The 23,380-nt window shown below is 36.2% G+C and overlaps 4 protein-coding genes across 8 annotated transcripts; 1 reads left to right on the top strand and 3 right to left on the bottom strand.

The window, feature by feature from the left end:
- The first annotated feature begins 310 nt into the window (after nucleotides 1-310).
- On the top strand, nucleotides 311-3,182 carry LOC120276757 (60S ribosomal protein L13a-4). Its single transcript, XM_039283448.1, has 4 exons — nucleotides 311-659; nucleotides 1,186-1,302; nucleotides 1,403-1,490; nucleotides 2,829-3,182. The coding sequence occupies exons 1-4, from the start codon at nucleotides 388-390 to the stop codon at nucleotides 2,970-2,972; spliced, it is 621 nt and encodes a 206-aa protein (XP_039139382.1). The 5' UTR covers nucleotides 311-387; the 3' UTR covers nucleotides 2,973-3,182.
- Nucleotides 3,183-3,329: 147 nt separating this feature from the next.
- On the bottom strand, nucleotides 3,330-7,161 carry LOC120276755 (cell division control protein 48 homolog B). Of its 2 annotated transcripts, none has more exons than XM_039283441.1 (12): nucleotides 6,987-7,161; nucleotides 6,860-6,904; nucleotides 6,410-6,465; nucleotides 6,149-6,298; nucleotides 5,940-6,047; nucleotides 5,712-5,811; nucleotides 5,185-5,469; nucleotides 4,935-5,104; nucleotides 4,421-4,549; nucleotides 4,238-4,334; nucleotides 4,065-4,142; nucleotides 3,330-3,866 (listed from the first exon to the last, which is right to left on the bottom strand). In XM_039283441.1, the coding sequence occupies exons 1-12, from the start codon at nucleotides 7,113-7,115 to the stop codon at nucleotides 3,570-3,572; spliced, it is 1,644 nt and encodes a 547-aa protein (XP_039139375.1). In that variant the 5' UTR covers nucleotides 7,116-7,161; the 3' UTR covers nucleotides 3,330-3,569. The 2 variants fall into 2 exon arrangements, with proteins under 2 accessions (XP_039139375.1, XP_039139377.1); XM_039283443.1 differs by having other exon boundaries at nucleotides 3,332-3,866; nucleotides 5,940-6,042; nucleotides 6,987-7,021.
- Nucleotides 7,162-10,024: 2,863 nt separating this feature from the next.
- On the bottom strand, nucleotides 10,025-11,336 carry LOC120276756 (transcription factor TCP13-like). 4 transcript variants are annotated; one of them, XM_039283444.1, is made up of 2 exons: nucleotides 11,165-11,336; nucleotides 10,025-11,000 (listed from the first exon to the last, which is right to left on the bottom strand). In XM_039283444.1, exons 1-2 carry the CDS (start codon nucleotides 11,209-11,211, stop codon nucleotides 10,241-10,243), a joined length of 807 nt encoding a protein of 268 aa, XP_039139378.1. In that variant the 5' UTR covers nucleotides 11,212-11,336; the 3' UTR covers nucleotides 10,025-10,240. The 4 variants fall into 4 exon arrangements, with proteins under 4 accessions (XP_039139378.1, XP_039139379.1, XP_039139381.1 ...); XM_039283445.1 differs by having other exon boundaries at nucleotides 10,025-10,991; XM_039283447.1 differs by having other exon boundaries at nucleotides 10,025-11,058; nucleotides 11,165-11,335.
- Nucleotides 11,337-12,775: 1,439 nt separating this feature from the next.
- LOC120276758 lies at nucleotides 12,776-15,426 on the bottom strand. The gene is made up of 2 exons (XM_039283449.1): nucleotides 14,989-15,426; nucleotides 12,776-12,976 (listed from the first exon to the last, which is right to left on the bottom strand). Exon 1 carries the CDS (start codon nucleotides 15,373-15,375, stop codon nucleotides 14,989-14,991), a length of 387 nt encoding a protein of 128 aa, XP_039139383.1. The 5' UTR covers nucleotides 15,376-15,426; the 3' UTR covers nucleotides 12,776-12,976.
- Between the last annotated feature and the right edge of the window lie 7,954 nt (nucleotides 15,427-23,380).

The following is a 23,380-nucleotide window of genomic DNA, read 5'->3' as shown; positions in this document are numbered from 1 at the left end:
TAGGAACACTTTAAACACCTAAAATATTATATACAGAGATTAAACAAAGATAAAATTACTTTAGAGTGAAAAATCAGCTAAACTTTGCAAATATGTGTTTTATATAATGGTTTTATATTGTTTTTTATGAGTATATATTTTTGATACGTGCACAAATGGGCGGGCTTGAACATAAACCAAAGGCCCACAGTCTTTGAAGAAAGCCCATAAAAAATCCAGCCCAGACCCATAACGGGTCGAAACCCGAATCCGATAACCCGGATTCTTCAGCAGAGGAGCACTATAAAAACATGATAAAACCCTAGCGAGCTCTCGGTTGCTCATCTCTCCGGCGGCGGCGGCGGCAGTGGCAGCGGCGGCGAGCGAGTGAAGGAGAGTGTGAGAGAGATGGTGTCTGGCTCTGGGATCTGCGCGCGGCGCGTGGTGGTTGATGCACGGCAGCATATGCTTGGGCGCCTGGCGTCCATCCTTGCCAAGGAGCTGCTCAATGGGCAGCGCATCGTGGTGGTGCGTTGCGAGGAGATCTGCATGTCTGGAGGCCTTGTCCGCCAGAAGATGAAGTTCCTTCGTTTTCTCCGTAAACGGATGAACACCAAGCCCTCGCATGGTCCCATCCACTATCGATCCCCGGCCAAGATCCTCTGGCGTACCATTCGAGGGTATCATCTCTTTTTCTCTTTTTTGGTGATGCTGTTTCGCTGATCTTCTTTGTGATTGCTGTTCTTTCTTTTTAAAATTTTTAATACTATTGCTATTTGTTTGATTTGATTGCATTCTTAGGCTTTTTGTTATGTATGCGTGATCATGAGGATGATTAGGAACTCAGGCTTTTTGTTATGTATGCGTGATCATGAGGATGATTAGGAACTCAGGCTTTTTGTTATGTATGCGTGATCATGAGGATGATTAGGAACTCAGGCCTTATTTGTAGTTTTTGCGAACTTATTTTCAGGAATTCTTCTTTCCATAAAATTGTGTTATTTGATGATATATATCAGCACAGTGTGTGTTTTAAGGCTTTAGATGATGATGTTGATGGTGTTGATGGACTGAATGTGCTTCATTATGCCTTCTGTCATTAGTTTCATTCTTTGAGTCGGATGAATATCTTTGTTCTCTGTTATTGATTCTAATTTTTTTGGTTTTTGGGTCTGGATTGATTGTTATGTTGATTGATATTTGCAGGATGATCCCGCACAAAACAAAGAGGGGAGCAGCAGCTTTGGCAAGGCTGAAGGCATATGAAGGTGTGCCTCCTCCGTATGACAAGATGAAGCGAATGGTCATCCCTGATGCTCTCAAGTGAGTTTGGATTTGTGATGAATTGTTTACTGAGGTTGAAGTACTAATTTTTTTTTTTAAATGATTACTTTTGATGGAGACTTTGATAATATGATTATAGGGTCTTGAGGCTTCAACCTGGACACAAGTATTGTCTCCTTGGACGACTGTCAAAGGAGGTTGGATGGAACCACTATGATACCATCAAGGTAATTCTTGCTCTCATATAACTCCCTGTTAATTTCTATTATCACTTATTTGAATTTTCATGGCTGTTTTCAACGGTTAAATGCTTGGTCTGGTGTTATAGCTTTTATAGTGGCCATTTAGTTTTGTTGTTCATAAAATTGTTGTATCTGCTGTTTCTTTTTCTTTAATTTTTTAGAATTGTATATAAATTTTGGATTGAGATAGTGAATAATTGTTTGGTCTCTCTTGGAGGATGACTAGCATGACAATAATTAGTACAATAGTTTGATAAGTCAATTTGAAAATTTATTGTTTAGTCACTCTTACATGCAAATGTTTTTGTGTTATGACTGGCAAATGGCAATTCTGGTTCCATCATGACGAGTTATTTGATAATCATGTCAGTGGTATATCTTTTCTTCTTTATCATTTGAAGGGCCACTTAATAATTTTACATGGGATGTACTATTCTAAATGGTCAAATTTAAGCAAATTCTTCACATTAGCATGCCAAACATGTCTATTTCCTTGTACATTTGTTTCTTGATGTGTAATGTGGACCTGGTATTATCCTCCCGTAAGGAAGTTACTTTCATCTACTCCCTCCGTTCCTTTTTATCTGTCACAAATCCATGTTCTTTTTTACCTGTCATTTTCAAGCATCAAGAAACATTTATTATTATTTTTTTTTCCAAAATTACCTTTAACACTCTATTCAATTCTCTTGTTGGAATTAAATATGAGAGAGAAATATGAAAATATAAATTAGGGGTAATTTTGGAAAAATAACAAATTTTTTATAAAAGTTTGTGAAATAACTAAATTCTTTGGTAAGTGAGATTCGGTTAACCACGACAGATAAAAAAGAACGGAGGGAGTATTTAAGAACCATTATTGAAATTTAGTGGACTAGATTATCTGATCTATGCGCTTAATACAAATTGCTTCCAAATCTACTACTTGGACACTATTATTTTTCAACCCTGGGTGAAATTATATAATGCATAACAATACTATTATGGAATCTTTTATCATTTTGATTTTTTGGAAAGAAGATAGTTAGGAACTAAGAACTGGTCAAAATACTAAGCTGCTGAAAATTGTGCATTGTAGCGAGTCTAGGTCTATATGCTTATACACCTTTCCTGTGAGTGTTTTTATTAGAGATATGCTACTTAGCATGCTGCTAATCCAGTTACTTGTCAGTTGCAAATAAGACAAATGATCATTCATTTAAATGTTTTTTGAGATGGATGCATGTTCTCTAATTTAAGTTGATCCCTCTTATGTTTACGTATGCTAGAGTGAATTTCTTGAGTTAAATTTACTGATCTCACATTCACTGCCCGAAATTACAGGAGTTGGAGGAGAAGAGGAAGCAAAGGGCACAGGTAACCTATGAGAGGAGGAAGCAGCTCGCCAAGCTGCGTCTCAAGGCCGAGAAGGCAGCAGAAGAGAAGCTTGGCGCCCAACTAGATATCCTGGCTCCTATAAAATATTGAGTGCACCTTCAATTGAATTCCTTGTTCTATTTGAGACAGACTACTCTTGTGGAGGTTCTAATTTCAAGGCTTGTAGCTCTCAAGGTTTTGTTTGTGATAGTATTTTATTTTTGGTATCATTTATATTTTTCTTGCACACTTAATTATTAGTTGTTTCATGTTCTGAACACGCTTGAACTTGTTCTGCCAATGTGCTTTTTTCCAGACTCATCTTGTTGTCATTAGCAAATTAGTAGTTTTATTTTTATTATTTATGTTTTAAGGTAAATTCATTGAGCAATTGAGCCACACCCTCAGTTGAAGGACCGGGGATAATTTGGTTAACATTATTTTGATTAACAATGATTAAGCCATTGATCCAGCACAAACCTTCTACATCTTTAACTTACCTTGCCATCATTCTCTCCTATTTTTTTGTTCTTATAGTATCAGCAAGAAATGTTTCTCCAAGCAAGCACTAAAATGATTTTTGATGCTCAACGTTTCAGGCAAAAATTACAGCCTCTAATCCACGAACATGACCTTGTAACCCATTCATTGGGATAGCCAGACAATTTAAACCTTATAAATAGCACATTGCCGATATGTATATTTGTATCAGCGGCAGAACTCAATGGAGGCATATTCATCGACTATGGACCTGGTGAGCGATGGCCGGAGTGAAGACCTAGCAGCGAGAAAATGACGATCAGAAACAGAATCAGCTGAAAGGTCTTCCCTTAAAGCTACCATGCCTGCTTCCCTGCATAAACCCTCGAGATCAGCTCCGGTGAAGAGATCAGTGCATTCTGCAACCCTTTTAAGGTCTACGTCGGCACACAACTTCATTTGCTGTGTGTGAATCTGTAGTATCTCATATCGGCTTTCTACATCTGGTGGAGGCACATATAACACCTGATGTATTACCAAAACAAATTAAGATCATAAGATAGATCCTCACAACAACTCGAAATCTCATTCACATATATGTGCAAGGACAAGAGGAAGTTCAGAAAAGAAATTCCTCACTATATTTGACATATAAGCACTAGACCAAACCATGGATTCATTTGGGAAGATAAATGAACACTCGGGCGCTGTCGGAAAACATACCAAATCAAAGCGACCAGGCCGCATCAGCGCAGCATCAATTGCATGAGGCCGATTTGTAGCAGCTAAGACAATAATGCCCTGCAAATGTTCCACAAGTCATGCCTTGAGCAAGATTTGTAGGGAATAGTAATCTTTCTTGTTGAGAACTTAAATAGAGTAGAACAAGAGTTTACTGTTGCTAACTCTAAACCATCCATCTCGGTCAATAATGTTGACAAAAGTCTCTCTCCAACAGTGACATTGCCGCTTGAATTTCCACCATGGCCACCGCTAATAAACATCAACATGTTGAAGCAACCATGAGATTAGTGTCAATCTGAGTAATTAAAAGTCTGGTGCAAGATTGGGCTTATTACCGTTTCGGAGCAATTGCATCAGCCTCGTCGAAGAATATGATACTTGGTGCTGCCAGACGTGCTTTTTGGAATGTTCTACGTAGCAAGGCTTCTCCTTCCCCAACATACTTTGAGTACAATTCCGCTCCACTGCAAGGCTCACAATGACTTTAACACATGGCAAGAAAAAAAAAAAAAATGTCTATAATACAAAACGATAATGTGGTTCAAGTGATCATCATAGCTTTGGAGTTCTGTAGAAAGCAAATGCGCACCCATAACATTGATTATTTCCTTTTGAGCATCATCTGGAAAACCTTGCATGCTAAATATAAATTTGGAATTCAGAAATTCATTAATACTGTAACACAACAGACACTCATTTTGCATACATGCATTCCCTAATTGAATCAGCACAAAGACCCACCAAAACAACTGTTTGAATTTTGTATCAAAAAGGTGAAGTCAAAGATCCTTAACAATAGAGTTGGATCGATTCAAGATGGTAACATGTTCAATCACATGAAGAGCATACCTTAGGGAAAAGAAAGATGCCTGAGCAGCATGAGCTGCGGCCTTGGCAAGGGTAGTCTTTGAGCAACCTGGAGGTCCATGTAAGAGAATACCACGCACTGGTGATATCCCTAATCTTGCAAATGCATCAGCATGTTTTATAGGCCACTCAACAGCCTGCTGGAGTTTTTTCTGTTTACAATAGTGAAATTAAACTTACAAGGAAAAGGATAATTATTGTGTAAACTAAAGGATGCAAAAACAAAGCTGACCTTTAAACTTTTTAGTCCTCCGATATCATCCCATGATACCTTTGAAACTTCTTTAGAAGCACCTCTTGTTATACTTGCACCAACCTCAGATCTTGCGAAATCCCAATCCTCCATTGTCAACAAAATTCCATTTTCTCCCATCCCAGCATTTGAGCCCCTTCGTTGTGCAAATCTAGCAGCTTCACGGCATAAGGCTTTTAAATCCGCACCAACATATCCATTGCACGATGCAGCAATAACTTCTAAATCAACATTATGATCCAAGGGTAGATTTTTTGCATAGAGCTGAAAGCAATAAATTCATACGATTAGAACAAATCATGGGCATGACATGATTATGCGAGCATTTTCAGCTCATGCCATAACCTAACTACCAACAAGGTTCTCTCTTTAATACCTTAGTGACTAGTACAACAAAGTTTACATCAAGTCATGCCATGAAAGCTTTCTTAGCAACAAAAACTGATTGATAAAATGCTTTCAGAGAACAAAGGATACTAACGAGGACAGATTAATTTCAAATCCACCTGAATAATTTGTAAACGTTCCTCAGCAGTAGGAACTGCAACTTCAACTTCTGAGTCAAAGCGACCTGGCCTTCGTAATGCCGGATCCACACTATCCACCCTGAGCAAACATAAGTAGATAGCAATTTCCAATTTATATGAAACCAAACAAGAGAAAATTCACTGGTATTGACAAAAAGACAATGATGCAGGGTACTAGTTTAATGTATACCTCCACAGCTAGTATACCTGTTAGTTGAGGCTACAACAACAATGTGTGGTAGAGGCTTCAATAAAGACTTGCTTCCATCCATCAGTGTTAAGAGCTGACCAACTATGCGAGATTCTTGTTCTTTTCTAGGTGAAGGTATCGAAATCAAAAACTTGACGACAGCTAAAATCCATGCCATAACAAAGCAATCATCACATTAACATTTAAAAGGAACTCTCACTCATACCTATTATCTCGGCGAGGGCAAATGGCATCAAGTTCATCAATAAATATAACAGAAGGCCTCCCTGATGACGCATGTGAATACGCTTCAGAAAATGCTTCACGTAAAACCTTCTCGCTTTCTCCAGCATGTGCTCTATGAACAGAATACGGACTACAACCACCAATACAAACAAAAGCCAGTCAAAAACCATCAAAATATACTCATCAGTGACCATTATCAATTCAAAACACATCAAATTCCAATATTGTTCTAATTCAGTACCTGATCATAGTAATATGGGCACCACTTTCTCGAACTACAGCATGTACCAGGCTTGTCTGCAAGTCACATATTTGGATTTGGCTTGTAAGAAAATCTTTAATAAAAATTAAAACATTATTTCCAAAAATGGCACCTAATCTTGAAGCAAAACAAGAACTCACCACCTTTATACTTCTGGTAATGAACTGATTTTAGAGAAGATAATCCTTTTTTCCCTCCATAATTATTTTTATTAAATAATAAAAATTATGCATTTTAAGAGCAAAGATGTATGATCTTGCATTAGAACAACCTAGTTGGTCAAAAGTATGATCATAATTCATGAATATTAACTAGATCAATAAAAGAAATCAATGTATTTAAGCTTAAAAAAAAAGCTGCAAGCAATTAATACTCCACAGAAAAATCAAAGCAAGCTGAAAGAAAACAACAAGGATCGAAAAATCACACCTTTCCAGTTCCAGGCGGGCCATAAAGAAGCAACCCTCGCGGCCACTGAAAATTTCCATCCAGAATACAAAATCAAACACCAATAAATTTAAAAAAAAAAAAAAAAGGATCAAGGAAAAGCTTTGACCTTGAGGCCAAGCTTCTGGGACTCGCGGGCATAGCGAAAAGGGTAGATGACGAGCTCCCTCAGAGCTTCCAAAGCTCTTCGATTCCCCGCTATTGCTTCCTCTGCTTTCCATTTCTCCCCTTCCATCATTCAATCGAAACCCTCGAATTCGATCGCGAGAGAGAGAGAGAGAGAGAGAGAGAGAGAGAGAGAGCACGCAGCTAAAACCTAAACCCCAGAACCCTTTTTCGGGTCGGATCCTGTATAAAGATCCGAATCCGAAATTCGCGATCAAGAGGATCCGATTCGCAAGAACAGATCCGGATCCGGAAATCACTAGCGGACGTTCCTAGGGGTGTATTTGAGCCGAGCCGTTCGTGAGTAGCTCGGTGTTTGGCTCGATAAAGGCTCGTTCGTGTTCAGCTCATATTGTAAACGAGCCAAGCTTGAACATCATTTTCAAGCTCGATTAATAAACGAGCCAAACTTAAGCAGCCAAAAGCTCGGCTCGTTTTGGCTCGCGAACACAGCTCGTGACCAAGCTCATGAACAAGCTCGTTTATAAGCTCGATTGTGAGCTCGTTTATATATATATATTACATTATATATGTATATGTATATGTATATTAAGGTGTATATGTGCCTATGTCATTGTTGTCAATTTGAGTTACACATATAGGGCTATAAACTACTATTCAAAGGCTAAGCTCATTAAAAACTCAGGTCAACTAGTTCATTAAGTTAAATGAGCTCATAAGATAAACGAGCCAAACTTAAACACCACCAAACTCGGCTCATTAAATCTTGTGAAGAACTCGTTTATTGTATAATTAAAAGCTCGTTTATAGTATAATTTACAATTTTATTTGTAACAATTATTAATATAATCAAACTCAAATCGAGTTGAGTCACACTTGATAATGATTCATTAAATAAGTTTACTAAATAAAAAAATAAAATATAAAAAAAATAGTCAAGCCTTAATCAAGTTAGCTAGCTAAGTCTAAACTTCGAATTTTCTTAACAAGTTGAGCTCGAACATGAAGCTCGATTAGAGCTCGAGCTCGGTTAAAATAGTAACGAGCCAAGCTTGAACATAAAAAATGAAGCTCGAAGAAAGCTCAGCTCGAGTTCAAGCTCGATTAAATAGTAATGAGTCAAGCTTGAACAAGGCAAAGCTCGGCTCGACTCGTTTACAGCCCTATCCCATATGGATTCGGATCCAAATCAGAGTATATATATATATATATATAAAAAAGAGGAACGGTAGTCTACAAATGTTTGTAGATTTATTATCTACTAATGTTCCCAGATCACCGTTCTTTTACAACGGCTTTCATATGAACAGTAATTTTTATGAATAATTGAAAAAAATAAAAAAAATTGATGCACAATAACAAATGGGTGATGGAATGTGAATCATTTAATCACCAACGGCCTTTGAGTCAATTCGAGATTGAATCTTATCGTGAGGGCGTTCTTTTTTTGGAAAAGGACTAGGGGTCGAGCGTTGAGCCTCGCTCCCACAAAAAGTTATTTAATCGCTCATCACAACTATATATCCTTTCTCTTTATCTAGTCACTCATATAAGGCTTTGGTTATTATTTTTTTTTTATCTACAGTATTATGTATCAATTTCTCTTTGGCCTTTTCTTTCTCTAATTTTTTCTCATCTAAAGATATTCTGTGAATGTCTGGAGATTATGTTTAGTATATATATATATATATATACATATATTTCTTAGTCTTCAGTTAAGCAAATTAAAATTTTTAAACTAATTTCTTTCTCCAGATTAAGTCATAATGCACATTTCTTTCTTCAGATTAAGCATTTGATAAGTTTATGCAAAAACAGTGGAAAGTAGCCATGTATATATACAAAGGTAAGTTTCGTGTATATATGTTTGTTTAATTATATTCATCAATGTATTTGGAAGTATCAAATATCTTAATTCATGATTTCATGTAATATATCCAAAATAGATGCAAATAATTAAATATATATCTTGATTTTATTTTAGCTATATTTGGTATTATAATTATAATTATAATAATAATAATTATTATTATTCAAATTCTCTCAACTTAACACTCAACTTTTAAACAGGATTTATAAAATATACAACTGAATGCAAAACTATCATAATATTTATTTTCAAATCCAAATAACTTACAAGGAAAATGCAACGTGTTTAAAACATATATAGAAATTTGATGATCAGTGCAACTTATGTATTATTTTCTCATGCAGTCAAAATGAGAACATGATCCCTTTTTATTATTAACAATGTTTTTAATCTAATTAAAATCTATATATATAGAGAGGATACGTGCGTAGATTCAAAATCTATGAACGTCCATCCTTAATCATTGGATGAAAATTCAACAGTCTTCATCATATTAGCACAATAACAAAAAATTTATAAATAGTAGCGGTATAAAAAATTGGAATACGTAGAAAACATATCTATCCATTTTGGGAGAGAGTACAGATAAATGATTACTGTTGTTATATTTCTCTATACTCATCTCTCTCTGTCTCTCTCATCCATTTTATCTCTCTACATACATATATAATTAATAAACATGGATAAACTTTGGAAGATTATTGAGAGAAGAGAAGAAGATTGAAACGAGACATGAAGATGGGCAAATGAAAGAGTGGTCCATTAAATAGCTTGAAAGATGACCACACAACTGTTTCTCAAAAGATCAATACAGTACTATACTCTCTCTTATATATATATATATATATTCATCTAATTCCTATTATTTTTTTCCCTTCTTTTTAATCTTCATCATCATAACTTTAGGACCACAATAAACCATCAAAAACACTTACCACTCTCTCCACTGCACAGTGCCAATCTCCAACTTCTTCATCAAATCATCCATCTCTTTCTCTCTATTTAACTATTCTAACAATATTCACATATCAATATTATCATACACCAACTTAAGATGCATACATAAGAGACATGAGACAAAACACATACTGTTCCATTGCCATATGGTTTCATGGAGAACATATATATATATATATATACAACATCCAAACTTCATCTTATAAACTCTCTATTTTATCTTCATCCAAAGAAATAATGTCATTGCAAACTTCAGAAAAAAAAAAAGAAAAAGAAAAACACAATCCCACAATGTACATATATAAAATCAAACAAGCAGCTTAAGGAGATATTTTATGTAGCAATCTTGTAACAAAACACTTATTTGCAAGCATAAGACAATACCGATGACCGAAGATTATATATCGGTGTCAATGGAAGTATCTGACAGTAGAGATGTCAGACAGAGAAGATGGTAAAACAACATCTGAAGAAGAGTTATCCATTTGGAAGTGAGAGATGGAATTGTAAGATGGAAGCAATGAAGAAGGCATTGTTGTGTATGGTGAAGATAAAAGAGAGTTTCTAAGAGCTTCTTCTTCATCTTGAGCTATTGATGGATCATAATGATAAAAAGAAGAGTATGGGATTGCATTATGAAGCAAGCTTGATAAAGAATGATTAATATTGGGAACACTTTGGTTTTTGACTTGATCCGCCGCCTTAACTTCATCACCGATTGTGCAATGTTCTTCGGTTTGTTGATGATGATCTTTATTTTTGATTGAGGGATGATCTTTGGGGAAATGAATGAAGGTTGATGGAGGAGGGATCATTTGGAGAGGAGGGAGTTTATCAATTTCATGTTGAGCAGCATTGATCAACCAATCAACAACTTTGCTTGGTTGGCTAAGGCCAAGTCTATCTTGAAGATCATAGAGTTGAATTGCTGTCGAGACCGAAAGGCGGACTCTTCGGTCTCTCAATCCTCTCACTGTGCTGACTTTGCTGTGCCGATCTTTGCCTCCGAACAAACGGGAAACTCGAACAATTCTTGGATCTTTGAGTGAAGACCATGATCTCGAACCAGTTGTGAAAACTTTGTTGTTGTCCTTGTTCATGAGATTGTGTTCTTGTTTTTCTCTTGAATTTCTCATCATTTTATGAGACTCATCATCTACTCTAACAATTCTATCGATGATTTCAGTAACTGGCTTCATTCAAAGCTGATCAAGTAATTATATGTATACTATTTATCGAATCAAAGAAAATCAAACTTGCAGATTTGATCCTTGAAATATATAATTTTTCTTGAACAGAAAATAAAAAAGACTAAGTTCAATATATATACTTACTTGAGATTAATTCCGATCTTTGTAAGCAGTGACCGAAACAAACTCATTTAATATACACATGAATTGAAGTATATTTTTTGAGAGAGGAAAGCTTCTTCTTCCTCTTCTTCTTCTCTTCTTGATCTGTTGGAAACCCTGAAAGAGGAAAAGGCATGCGCATTTCCGAACATGTGGTGTAGATTTTGCTATTGTATGGACATTGCCGTCATTTTCTTTCTTTTTTTTCGGTCATGATATTCTTAGTATACATTGACTTAAGAGTTAAAAACATCGGTAAGCTTCTCACCAACTTACAGAAAGAATCTAGCTAGCTAGATGCACATGTCATGGTGGATGGTCGAAAATGACACGAATAAAAGCATTAAAACAATTCTTAATGCCGATCAGTGAACAATATCTCAGACTGAGTTTTACCGACAGTAATAACTTCATCCTCACCATAAACTTGACAAATGCGCAAAGAATTCATTCCATCTCATGATATCTAGTGTTGTTAAAGATTGTATTTATAGAAACTATAAAAACTCTTCTCAATATATAATACATACAAGCATTATGATCAGTTATTTCACAAAGTGCATAAGAAAAATGAGAAACTCATATACAACATTTGATAGTTTAAAACCCTAAAAAGAAAAAAAAGAAAAAAAAATAAAACCCTGGAAATGTTATTTAGGGACCAATACAAGGAGGACCACTGATCAACTATCTTTGCCCCACCTTTTTTTTTTTTTCTGCAGACAAATTTCCAAACAAGTTGAATCTGAGCACACTTCAAATAGAAAAACAAAAGTTGATCATGAGTTTATCCATCTCCTTGAATGCACAAACATCAAAAATTTGCTGAAACCCTAATTATTTCTCCAACTCTTTTGCATGCCCACCTCACCAACACATGACCTCTTATTATTTTTTTGTACTTGTTTTTAGTTAGGTTACTCTCTATATAGTACATAAATGGTATCATTTGTACATAATACTTTCATTTGTATTATATATATAGTACTTAGAGATTGTTAATTAAAGTGAATATTTATATGTTTGGATATATAAATTAAAGAGTAATAAGTATGGTGATGAAGAGGTGGAATTAGGGTTAAACCAAAACCCTAGGAAAGAAGAAGAAGAAGAAGGGTAGCAATGACAGGGAGAACAGGCTTAGTGACAAAAACTGAGAAAAAGAAGATGGGGGCATGAGCATGGTCCCAAACACAAAGAGGGGTAGGTTTTAAGTGGTCAGGGGTATAATTACTCGCAGATGAATTTAAGCATCCTAAATGCTTTAACGAGTACCACAGTGTTGATTTCAGTGATATTAAATAACTGTTCCTGTTTTTTTAATTATCACATGCATTTATATATCAATCTTAAAAGAGAGTGAAATGAAAGAAAGAAAGAAAGAACAAAATAAAGTTTGCTTATTGCTCTGAGACATGGTCCATGATGTATATATCTGTCTTTATAAAGCATTCATTATTTAGTTTATTGAGCATGAAACATGAAAAAAACATTGCAAGCTCTACTGCAGTGTCATTTTTTTTTACTGTCTGTCAATTAAAATTACAAGATTAAATACCTGTGAGTAATAAGGGATCACATTGACAATCAGAATTGAGAGAGATTGGAATTCCAATCAGAAAATCCAATGATTAAAATAGTTGAATCAGTTGCCAGGATGAACAATACGAATTCGATAAGCTTATTGTCATACGACTTGAGTCAAATAGAAGTAATGTCTCATATACGAAAAACAAGAGTACATGGAAAAACATTGCGCTTCCTTAAAGTAGTGAAGCCGAGGAGTTCCATGGCCTGGTGACAACAAAATAAAATAAGGATGAATTTGAATCAGGATTGTTATAACAGCAAGATAAATGAAAATCAGTATGAACAAAAGCAGATAGACTGTCTTGAGCTGTGACACTAGGGTTTACCTCCTTTGATAGTGACTAGTCAACTTGCAATATTAAAGAGATAGACATGTGTGAGATACTTTAGCAGAGATAAATTTAACTGCAAGTTTCATGTAAATCCAACCAAAGTTCAGCTTTTGTGATACTCAAGGCCGGATTTGTAGCTCTGGCTAAGTTAGCAACTAAGACTACAGTATATAACAAGAGAAATCTTTCAACAAATAATTAAGACGATTCTGATAGGTGCGATATGTTTTTAAGAGATATTGACCGAAAGATAACCTCAAACCATTCAAGAGTCTAAAACCTACACTACTCTACCAAAGAAAAGCTACTTATTACAGCGCTCCAAAATATTTATTTGAAACTTCCATAGTCCACCATCAATAAAATTTTTGGTTAAATTAACGTTTGTAAAGATTTTGTCCATACTTAACTAAAAGTAAAGAAAATTGGGGAAGTACTTTATGAACACCTCAAAGTGAGAGATTTTTAAGCTCCTAGGGCTATGAAACAATGGTCTGATAGCATCCTCCTGTATCTTTGTTTTTTTTTCCTAATCAATAAAACAATGGATAAACAACCAGCAGCCCAACTCGTTCTTGAGGAAAAACTCACACACCTTGATATTAAGTATTTTGGACAGCTCCAGAAATATGAATGGAAGCAACAAATAAATATCTAAATGTATAACTCTCTCTTATTTTCTGATAGCATGTTCTATCATAGTAGATGCTACCTGTGCTTGGGCAATCTAAGTAACAAGAATACCAGACTGGTGGATTGTCTAGCATTTTGACTTTTAAAAAAAAAAGCAGTGGTATCAATACAACCTAGAAGTAGATGACACTGTAATCATCATTGCTGAAAATAATTCTGCATCTGAAGCATCAGCATCATACCAAGTCTGTCTCCAATGTACGATAATTGACTGGAGAGACAGCATGCATAAAGTATCAACATGACATGAGAGATAGGAAAGAACCACCCCCTCTCCAAAACCTCTTTGTAAAATATAACAAATAACTTGTTAAATATTAAGGAACTAAAGTTGAGAACAAGTCTATTCCTTCCCCAATAGAACCAACAGCTAAATAAGCACCGAGGTCAAGTCTGAACCACAAAATAACAATAGATAAAACTCTTCCAATATGTAAATCATTTGTGATAAATCTTCATTGAAAAATAATAAATCTTACACTAATTTAAACAAGAGTAGAAAGTAAAATTAAGATTCTGAACCAGTCCATTTGCTCTAACAGTATCAAACTTTAGCCAACAACATCTGCTATTGACACTACAAATCAAATTTCGATAGGCACTGCTCTAAATCTAATCTATGAAAAAGTTCATGACTAATAATGCCAAAAACAAAATTAAATTTTTTTACATCTTAGTTTCAAAATCACCATTCTTCTGCCCACCAGTCCCATGGAAGGCAGGACAATTATAGTTCAAGATCCATATGACAATAGGAGGCATCAGAAAGCATTCCTAAAGAACATTGGTGCTCACAATCCCAAAATCACATCCTAAAAGTCATCAATATATGTGTGTGTAGAGCATTGACTAAACGCCAGTAACTACAGACCACTGGTGCTATAAACTTCCTTTATCTAAGACAGAAACAAGAACCAAAGAAAAAACCCAATACAAGCAAGCAAAACAAGTCTCAAAAATTTGTATCTGTTTCCCTAGATCAAAAGAATTCAACTATCAGAAAGTATGATCAATCAAGTACATTGTTAACAAGATAAAACACAAAAATTGATCAAATTCCAATGACTGAAGCCAGAGAGTGGAAAATTCACATAAAAGTGATGACTTTTTCGATTCAATTCCTATACCTCGTGCTCTCAAAATCCAAAACCCTAATATAAATTTATCAAAAAAAAAGGAACAAAATCTCACCTATTTCTGGTAACCACCACCGCAGGCATTTTCATCCTCCTCCACCTTGGCGGTCAAATAAACCCTAGGGAAATCCCCAAGATCGAAAGTCTTCTCGGCCATCATCTTCTCCACATCAGCTTTACGGAGCACGGTCCTTCGAACAGGGGGACGATCACGGCGTCGATCACGAGTATAATACTTGATATCATAGACAGTCTCAGGGTCAGATGTGGGGATTATGGCTTTCACCGGCGCGGTGGCGGGGCAGAAACGGCGGTACTCGAGTGCCATCGGTATAGCATCGCGGTACTCAGGACCAGCGCAGGGACCAGTGATCTCCCATGGCTTCTTGAAGAACCGCTTCAGAGACTGCATGAAGGTCTTGGCGGCGCCGGAGGCGGCCATCGACGGCGGCCGAACAGAGAGCGAGAGAGAGAGAGAGAAAGAGAAGTGAACGAAGACGAAGGTTTGATTTGGGAGGATATATTTCGTATTTTGCATTTAACCCCTTAACATTCATATCATTGCAAAATAGTCCTTCCTTGGTAATTTGTCTTTGAACCCCTTGAAATTCCACTATTCGTTGAGGGGGTTTTGTGGATATATATATATATATATTCCGCAAAGAGAAGCGGCTAAGCGGTTATGAAAGACGAGGGCATCACAAATTTCGGCAGAGCAAGTGAAGGTAGAGCCCGTACACACATGAGTATTAGAACTATCAGTACACAATCACTGCTCACACAATCGCACATCCAGAAATATACTCTTACTGTGATTCGAACTCTCACCATTTGTGAAGAATTCTAATGGAAATCCAAATACCAATAGACCACTTAGCAGTCGGTTTTATGGATATTTGTTCGTGCATACATTGTCACACCCACCCCTTCTACCGAGGTAAATGTGGCACCCATCAGTTAAAAATTCCTTTTTAACTGGAAACCTGACACCTCTCAGAAACCAAATCAGACTTACAAATTACAATTTACAACTTTACACCAACTGCAGGATTCAAATACAGAAATACAACAAATATAATAACTCAAATTTGTGGGTACAACCGCTACTGAGATCACGATACCAACAAATATAAAAGAAAAAGTATGGGACCCACTGCGAGTCTTGGACTTAACCCCGACTAGCTCTAAACTTGAGCAGTGCAATCTAGGGTCTTGCTCCCTGCTAGATTCTGACAGACATTCGATTGGTCAGTAGTGGCTTAATAATTTCAAATATTCAAATACGATGATATATAAAAATATATAAATACCAACTTCTCAAATAATTTTTCCAACTTTTCCAAAAATACCGGAATTCTAGCAAAAATACATTTTTTAAAGAACTTTTGAAACATAAATTCATCACAAATCAATATCAAATCAATTTTCTAAGAAAATCCAAATTGTTGTGAGAGACGCCTCCTAAGAGCTGACAGTGGGCTCGCCCTCATCACTAAACCCAAAAATAACAAGTAATATAAAAAAATCCATTCTCAATTCCACGACTGGAAAAACTCTCCCCACTTAGCCGCGTCGCGACTAGGGTTGGGAGCCGCCAAGGTCTTCATAACCTCGAGCGTTGGCCCACCGGTCCCGTGTGGTGACTCCGGGATCCGATGTATCATCCAATCGGGGCTCTACGCTCCCACCGATCCGGACAAATCAACACTCGAGTCCACCACGCCACCTCTAAAGGGCTGGCCCGTGGGGACCCACTATCTGCGATAGTCGGGGCCTTAGCCCGTCGTCACCATCCAAAACCAACATGTAAATGTAGCAATAATACAATCGTATAAATCACATCACATGGTCCTTATCCAGGGACAAGCATTCACATCACGAAAATAAACATCATTTCCACAAAAGCCAATGTCAAAAGTATAACAATCGATAAAACCAGGTAGAAAATCCGGATCCATGATACCATTCCTATTCCAGGAATGAAAACCAATTCCACAAATATTGTTGGTAAAACATTTTAAAATGCTCACATGATTTCACAAATCATTCTAAATCAAAAACATATATAACCATAGAAATAAATGCATGAATTGAATAATTAAATCACATATACATGTATTTTTCACTATTCACAAATACGTATAATTATACTGAAACCCGATGTATCAATACGATTGTCAGGGAACATCAATGCAAAAGTAAATATACGTGATACCCTCAACATTATACGCTAATTAAACATGATAAAAAGAAATACTTAAAACAATTATTTTTCAAAAATACTAGCCATTAAATAATTATTTCAAAATAATAATAATTAATCAATTATTTAAATAATAGCCACTACCAACTCACCCGGGTGTCCTTGGGTTCCTTCCTAGACTCGAAACTCCCTCCCAAGATCGAATAACACCTAATGAGAATAATATAATAAAAAAATAAATATCACATTTAAACCCAAAAATAAAAATACAATAAACAATAATAGACTCTCTATTGGGCCCACTCACTCCAATCGGTTAAAAACCCGACCTTGCATTATCCAACTGGCTTTCAATTGCACTTAAACCAACTCAATTTAGACTAAACACAGTTAAACCAATCTGAACCAATCTCAATTCCATTGAACCAAGCTCAATTGCACTGAACCAAGCTTAATTGCACTGAACCAAACTCAATCAAACTGAACCAGCTTGAACCAACTCAATTCTTATTCAAAATCCATTGAACCAACTTGGTTCAGCCCAAAACCCTTAGCCCAAATCAACTGAACCCAAACCCAAACCATCTCAACTTGATTTGATCAAGCCCAACTTAACCAAATCAATTCAACTCAACCAAATCAATTTCAACTTGGTTTGATCCAACCAAATCAATTTGGTTAAACCCAACAAATCAATTCAACCATCTTCATTAACACCTTAATCATCATCATCATCAACTTAATTAATCAAACCAAACCCTAATCTCGGTGCTACAGTAATTGCTACAGTAATTCCGGCAACCTCATCTCCATTTCAAGCGATTTTCAACTCGAATACAAGGTTTTCTCAAAACAATTTCATACACTCATCATCTACAATAATTAAACATGCTTTTTCAACCCAAATAAATCATTTTTCTTCATCAAATCCACCAAATACACACACACATACATTCAAGTATACCAATAAATAAATCATCACAATACTTACCAAACAATACTTCATCCTATTCTCCCATCCATCAGCACAAAGCTCCATCACTCCCATTTTTTCTTTCTTTGTTTTTAACTCACGGTTTCTATGTAGCGAGGGAAAGAATGAGAAGGAGATGAAAGAAGATGAACACTCAAGAGTCTAGATTTTTTTCTCCCAATGAAGTTTTTCAGCCAAAAATTTACATTTAGTCCCTCAAAACTTAACTTCTTACAAGTCAGTCCCTGCAAAAACTCACAAATGGTCCCTGAATTATGAAATAGTATTCTCAAAAGGTCCTTGGAAACTATCAAATGGTCCCTGAAGTATAACACAATATTTCAAAAAGGTCCCTACCGCCTTACCTTTCAGTCCTTGGTTTCCAGAAATATTTTATATCAATCCTTTTTCTATTACTCTTTAACCCAAAATCTTTTAAAAACTTTTACACTTAAGTCCTTGTTCTGTCCCCTTGGGGTTTCTCAACAAGATTACTCTGTAGAAAATTCTTACTGCAACTGTAGTAATACCCTGAATATATTTTCCAACAGATATGTAAAGGTTCAGGGTATTACAATCCTTCCCCCTTAAGAAAATTTCGTCCTCGAAATTTCCTTAGCATGTATAAATATGATATCACTGAAGTTCACTTGTTCCAAATCTGTTCTCTTGTTCCAAATCTGTTCAACAGTAATTAACAATACTGTGTCAGGATGTCCAAGTATCTGCTGATGATCAAAGTGAACCTGATTCCTCTTATACGGTGTTATACACGGTATACAACACTCTTCTGATGTGTTACTCTGGCTTCCTCACTTCCAAAACTCATACAATAAAATAATCTTGTATTTTTCCACAATCCAGTAGAAAAGCAACTTCTTATTCCCAAGTAGAAATACATCATACTGGAGATACACAGGTAGAATACAAACATCTCAAGCACACAAACGATAATAAAAACAGATTATTCTACTATTCACAAGTCCTCATACGTCTACTGAACCTCATCCTTGTCTACGGTTTCTGCGGTTCAACCTTTCCCGGTTCCATTGCTCAACTGCTGCACCATAGTTAAGGACTGCATGGGCATCATCATACGCAACAGAAACTCCTCGTGAACTCCATACCTCCTTCTCAATTCTGGCATATGACTCTCGTCTAGGTGAAAACGTTCCATGTAGATATTCCTCAGCTCTGAAGCAACTATAGAGCTAAAATCTCTGGTATTCATGGTTACCACATAACGAGCTTGTGGGACATAAACATCAGTCATTGCTTGTTCTTGGTTACCAGGTGCAATAATAGAACTAGAAGATGCTGAGGCAACAAGAGTAGAGCTAGAGGGTACTTGAGCAGCAATATGGGTTTCCATCTCTTCTTCCCTCATTCGTTCCTCCTCTCTCCTTCTCTGTTCCTCCACTCCTCTTCTCTGTTCTTCTTCCTCTCTTTGCTGCTCTTCCAAGAAATATCTCTCTACTCTTTCTCTATTATACCTTGGAGGAGGTCCCTCGCCCTCGACTCGCCCTCAAAACGCCTTGGTTCCATTACTCAAAAATCCTTAAGACACTCAAAAATTCCACTCGATGAAAAAAATGCAAGTCTGATCTTCTCCTCTATTTAAACACAATTAAACCACACTCAGAGGAGTTGGCTATAATTCATCCAAAGTCCGACAAATCAAACTCGAATCAATGGCACATCATAACACACCTTTTAAGAATCAATGTAGAAGGTGATAAAGAAGACCGGTTACTCACTGGGCTAATCTCCATATTCTTAAGCACGTGATGTCCAAAAGTATCTTTCGAATCACAATGCGAAATCACTGTGTGTCAGTCAACAAAGAGAATGCCAAATACCCTTCTTTGGCAACTTTAAGTTAACTTATTTTAGATAAAACCAATTCCAATAAATATCTCAACCCGTGATCGTGGGATCAGCATGTAGTGCCGCATTCTCGCCTCAAATGTCAAAACCTACTATCAACCTTATTCCCAATACGCAACTTAGGGTTTTTAAACCCGGATCGAGACTCCTAATACTTCTCACGGGCCCTTAACTTTCTCGTCTAATCACTACTAAACCCTCTAAGTCTAGACACTGACTTCTAAACTTAGGCTCGGATCACAACCCACGATCTCTCCCAACCAGTGGATATCTCAACCCTACGACTCCGATACTAAAAAGATGTCACACCCACCCCTTCTACCGAGGTAAATGTGGCACCCATCAGTTAAAAATTCCTTTTTAACTGGAAACCTGACACCTCTCAAAAACCAAATCGTACTTTACAAATTACAATTTACAACTTTACACCAATCGTAGGATTCAAATACGTAAATACAACAAATATAATAACTCAAATTTGTGGGTACAACCGCTACAAGATCACGATACCAACAAATATAAAGAAAAGTATGGGACCCACTGCAGTACCTTGGACTTAACCCCGACTAGCTCTAAACTTGAACGAGCAATCTAGGGTCTTCGCTCCCGCAGATACTAAAGACATTCAGTTGGTCGGTAGCGGCTTAATAATTTCAAATATTCAAATACAAATGATATATAAAATATATAAATACCAACTTCTCAAATAATTTTTCCAACTTTTCCAAAATACCAGAATTCTAGCAAAATACATTTTTAAAAGAACTTTTGAAACATAAATTCATCACAAATCAATATCAAATCAATTTTCTAAGAATCCAAATCTGCTGTGAGAGATCGCCTCCCTAAGAGCGTACACTGGGCTCGCCTCATCACAACCCAAAAATAACAAGTAATATAAAAAATCCATTCTCAATTCCACATACTGAAAACTCTCCCCCACTTAGCCGAGTCACGACTAGGTTGTGAGCCGCCAAGGTCTTCATAACCTCGACGTCTGGCCCACCGTCCCCGGCAGGGCGACTCCGGGATCCCGATGTATCATCCAATCGTGGCTCTACGCCTCCCACCCGATCCGACAAATCAACACTCGTGTCCACCACGCCACCTCTAAAGGCCGGCCCTGGGGACCCACTATCGCAGAGTCCGGCCTTAGCCCGTCACCATCCAAACCAATCACGTAAATGTAGCAATAATACTAATCAGATAAATCACATCACATGGTCCTTATCCAGGACAAGCATTCACATCACGAAAATAAACATCATTTCCACAAAGCCAATGTCAAAAGTATAACAATGCATAAAACCAGTAAAATCCAGATCCATGATACCATTCCTATTCCAGGAATGAAAACCAATTCCACAAATATTGTTGGTAAAACATTTTAAAATGCTCACATGATTTCACAAATCATTCTAAATCAAAACATATATAACCATAGAAATAAATGCATGAATTGAATAATTAAATCACATATACATGTATTTTCACTATTCACAAATACGTATAATTATACGAAACTGATGTATCAATACGATTGTCAGGAACATCAACAGCAAGTAAATATACGTATACCTCAACATTATACGCCAATTAAACATGATAAAAAGAAATACTTAAACAATTATTTTCAAAATACTAGCCATTAAATAATTATTTCAAAATAATAATAATTAATCAATTATTTAAATAATAGCCACTACCAACTCACTCGCTGTCCTCGTTCCTTCCCTAGACCCTAAACTCCCTCCCAAGACCTAATAACACCTAATGCAAGAATAATATAATAAAAAAATAAATATCACATTTAAACCCAAAAATAAAAATACAATAAACAACAATAGACTCTATTGGGCCCACTCACTCCAATCGGTTAAAACCCGACCTGCATTATCCAACCTGGGCTTTCAATTGCACTTAAACCAACTCAATTTAGGATCAAAACACGCTTAAAACCAATCGAACCAATCTCAATTCCATCGAATCCAGCTCTCAATCGCATCGAACCAAGCTTTTAATTGCACTGAACTCAAACTCAATCAAACTCGAACCAGCTTGAACCAACTCAATTCTTATTCAAAAATCCATTGAACCAACTTGGTTCAGCCCAAAAACCCTTAGCCCAAATCAACTCGAACCCAAACCTCAAACCATCTCAACTTGATTTGACTCAGCTCCAACTTAACCAAATCAATTCAACTCAACCAAATCACTTCAACTGCTATTGATCCAACCAAATCAATTTGGTTAAACCCAACAAATCAATTCAACCATCTTCATTAACACCTTAATCATCATCATCATCAACTTAATTAATCAAACCAAACCCTAATCTCTAGGCATCAAGAATCTAGCATAGAATTCCTAGAACTCCATCTCCATTTCAAGCGATTTTTCAACTCGAATACTAGTTTCACAAAACAATTTACATACACTCATCATCTATAATAATTAAACACGCTTTTTCAACCCAAATAAATCATTTTTCTTCATCAAATCCACCTAAAAATACACATACATACATTCAAGTATACCAATAAATAAATCATCAGCAATACTTTACTAAACAATACTTCATCCTATTCTCCCTCCATCACTGCACAAAGCTCCATCACTCCCATCTTTTTCTTTCTGTTTAACTCACGGTTTCATCAGTAAAGAGAAAGAATGGTGAGAGGATATGAAGATGAACAGCTCAAGAGTCTAGATTTTTCTCCCAATGAAGTTTTTCAGCCAAAATTTACATTTAGTCCTCAAAACTTAACTTCTTACAAGTCAGTCCTCGCAAAAACTCACAAATGGTCCCTGAATTATGAAATAGTATTCTCAAAAAGGTCCTTGAAAACTATCAAATGGTCCCTGAAGTATAACACAATATTTCAAAAAGGGTCCCTACCGCCTTACCTTTCAGTCCTTGGTTTCGAAAATATTTTATATCAATCCTTTTCTATTACTCTTTAACCCAAAAATCTTTTAAAAAAACTTTTACACTTAAGTCCTTGTTCTGTCTCACTTGGGGTTTCTCAACAAGATTACTCGAGAAAAATTCTACCGCGAATCGTAGTAATACCCTGAATATATTTTCCAACAGATATGTAAAGGTTCAGGGTATTACAATCCTTCCCCCTTAAGAAAAATTTCGTCTCGAAATTTCCTTAGCATGTATAAATATGATATCACTCGAGTTTCACTTGTTCCAAACTGCTCTCTTGTTCCAAATCTGCTCAACGAGTAAATTAACAATACCCTGCTGAGGATGTCCAAGTATCTGACGATGATCAAAGTGAACTCGATTCCTCTTATACTGTGTTATACACTGTGATACTAACACTCTTCTGATGTGTTACTCTGGCTTCCTCACTTCCAAAACTCATACAATAA

The sequence above is a fragment of the Dioscorea cayenensis genome, chromosome 15 (genome assembly GCF_009730915.1).
Source record: "Dioscorea cayenensis subsp. rotundata cultivar TDr96_F1 chromosome 15, TDr96_F1_v2_PseudoChromosome.rev07_lg8_w22 25.fasta, whole genome shotgun sequence".
Classification (NCBI taxonomy): Eukaryota; Viridiplantae; Streptophyta; class Magnoliopsida; order Dioscoreales; family Dioscoreaceae; genus Dioscorea; species Dioscorea cayenensis.
The sequence above is the reverse complement of the archived record's forward strand: the minus strand, read 5'-3'. Positions and strand labels throughout refer to the sequence as shown.

What these genes read in the sequence shown, in the direction of transcription:
- LOC120276758 (XM_039283449.1), bottom strand. Translation starts at nt 15,375, where the DNA reads ATGGCCGCCTCCGGCGCCGCCAAGACCTTCATGCAGTCTCTGAAGCGG.
- LOC120276755 (XM_039283441.1), bottom strand. Translation starts at nt 7,115, where the DNA reads ATGATGGAAGGGGAGAAATGGAAAGCAGAGGAAGCAATAGCGGGGAAT. An exon ending in CCCAGAAGCTTGGCCTCAAG is followed by an intron (nt 6,905 to 6,986) that starts GTCAAAGCTTTT and finishes GGAAATTTTCAG; the next exon opens with TGGCCGCGAGGGTTGCTTCT. An exon ending in ATGGTTTAGAGTTAGCAACA is followed by an intron (nt 4,143 to 4,237) that starts GTAAACTCTTGT and finishes GAACATTTGCAG; the next exon opens with GGCATTATTGTCTTAGCTGC.
- LOC120276756 (XM_039283444.1), bottom strand. Translation starts at nt 11,211, where the DNA reads ATGAGTTTGTTTCGGTCACTGCTTACAAAGATCGGAATTAATCTCAA. An exon ending in AAGATCGGAATTAATCTCAA is followed by an intron (nt 11,001 to 11,164) that starts GTAAGTATATAT and finishes AATCATCGATAG; the next exon opens with AATTGTTAGAGTAGATGATG.
- LOC120276757 (XM_039283448.1), top strand. Translation starts at nt 388, where the DNA reads ATGGTGTCTGGCTCTGGGATCTGCGCGCGGCGCGTGGTGGTTGATGCA. An exon ending in CTCTGGCGTACCATTCGAGG is followed by an intron (nt 660 to 1,185) that starts GTATCATCTCTT and finishes TGATATTTGCAG; the next exon opens with GATGATCCCGCACAAAACAA. An exon ending in ACCACTATGATACCATCAAG is followed by an intron (nt 1,491 to 2,828) that starts GTAATTCTTGCT and finishes CCGAAATTACAG; the next exon opens with GAGTTGGAGGAGAAGAGGAA.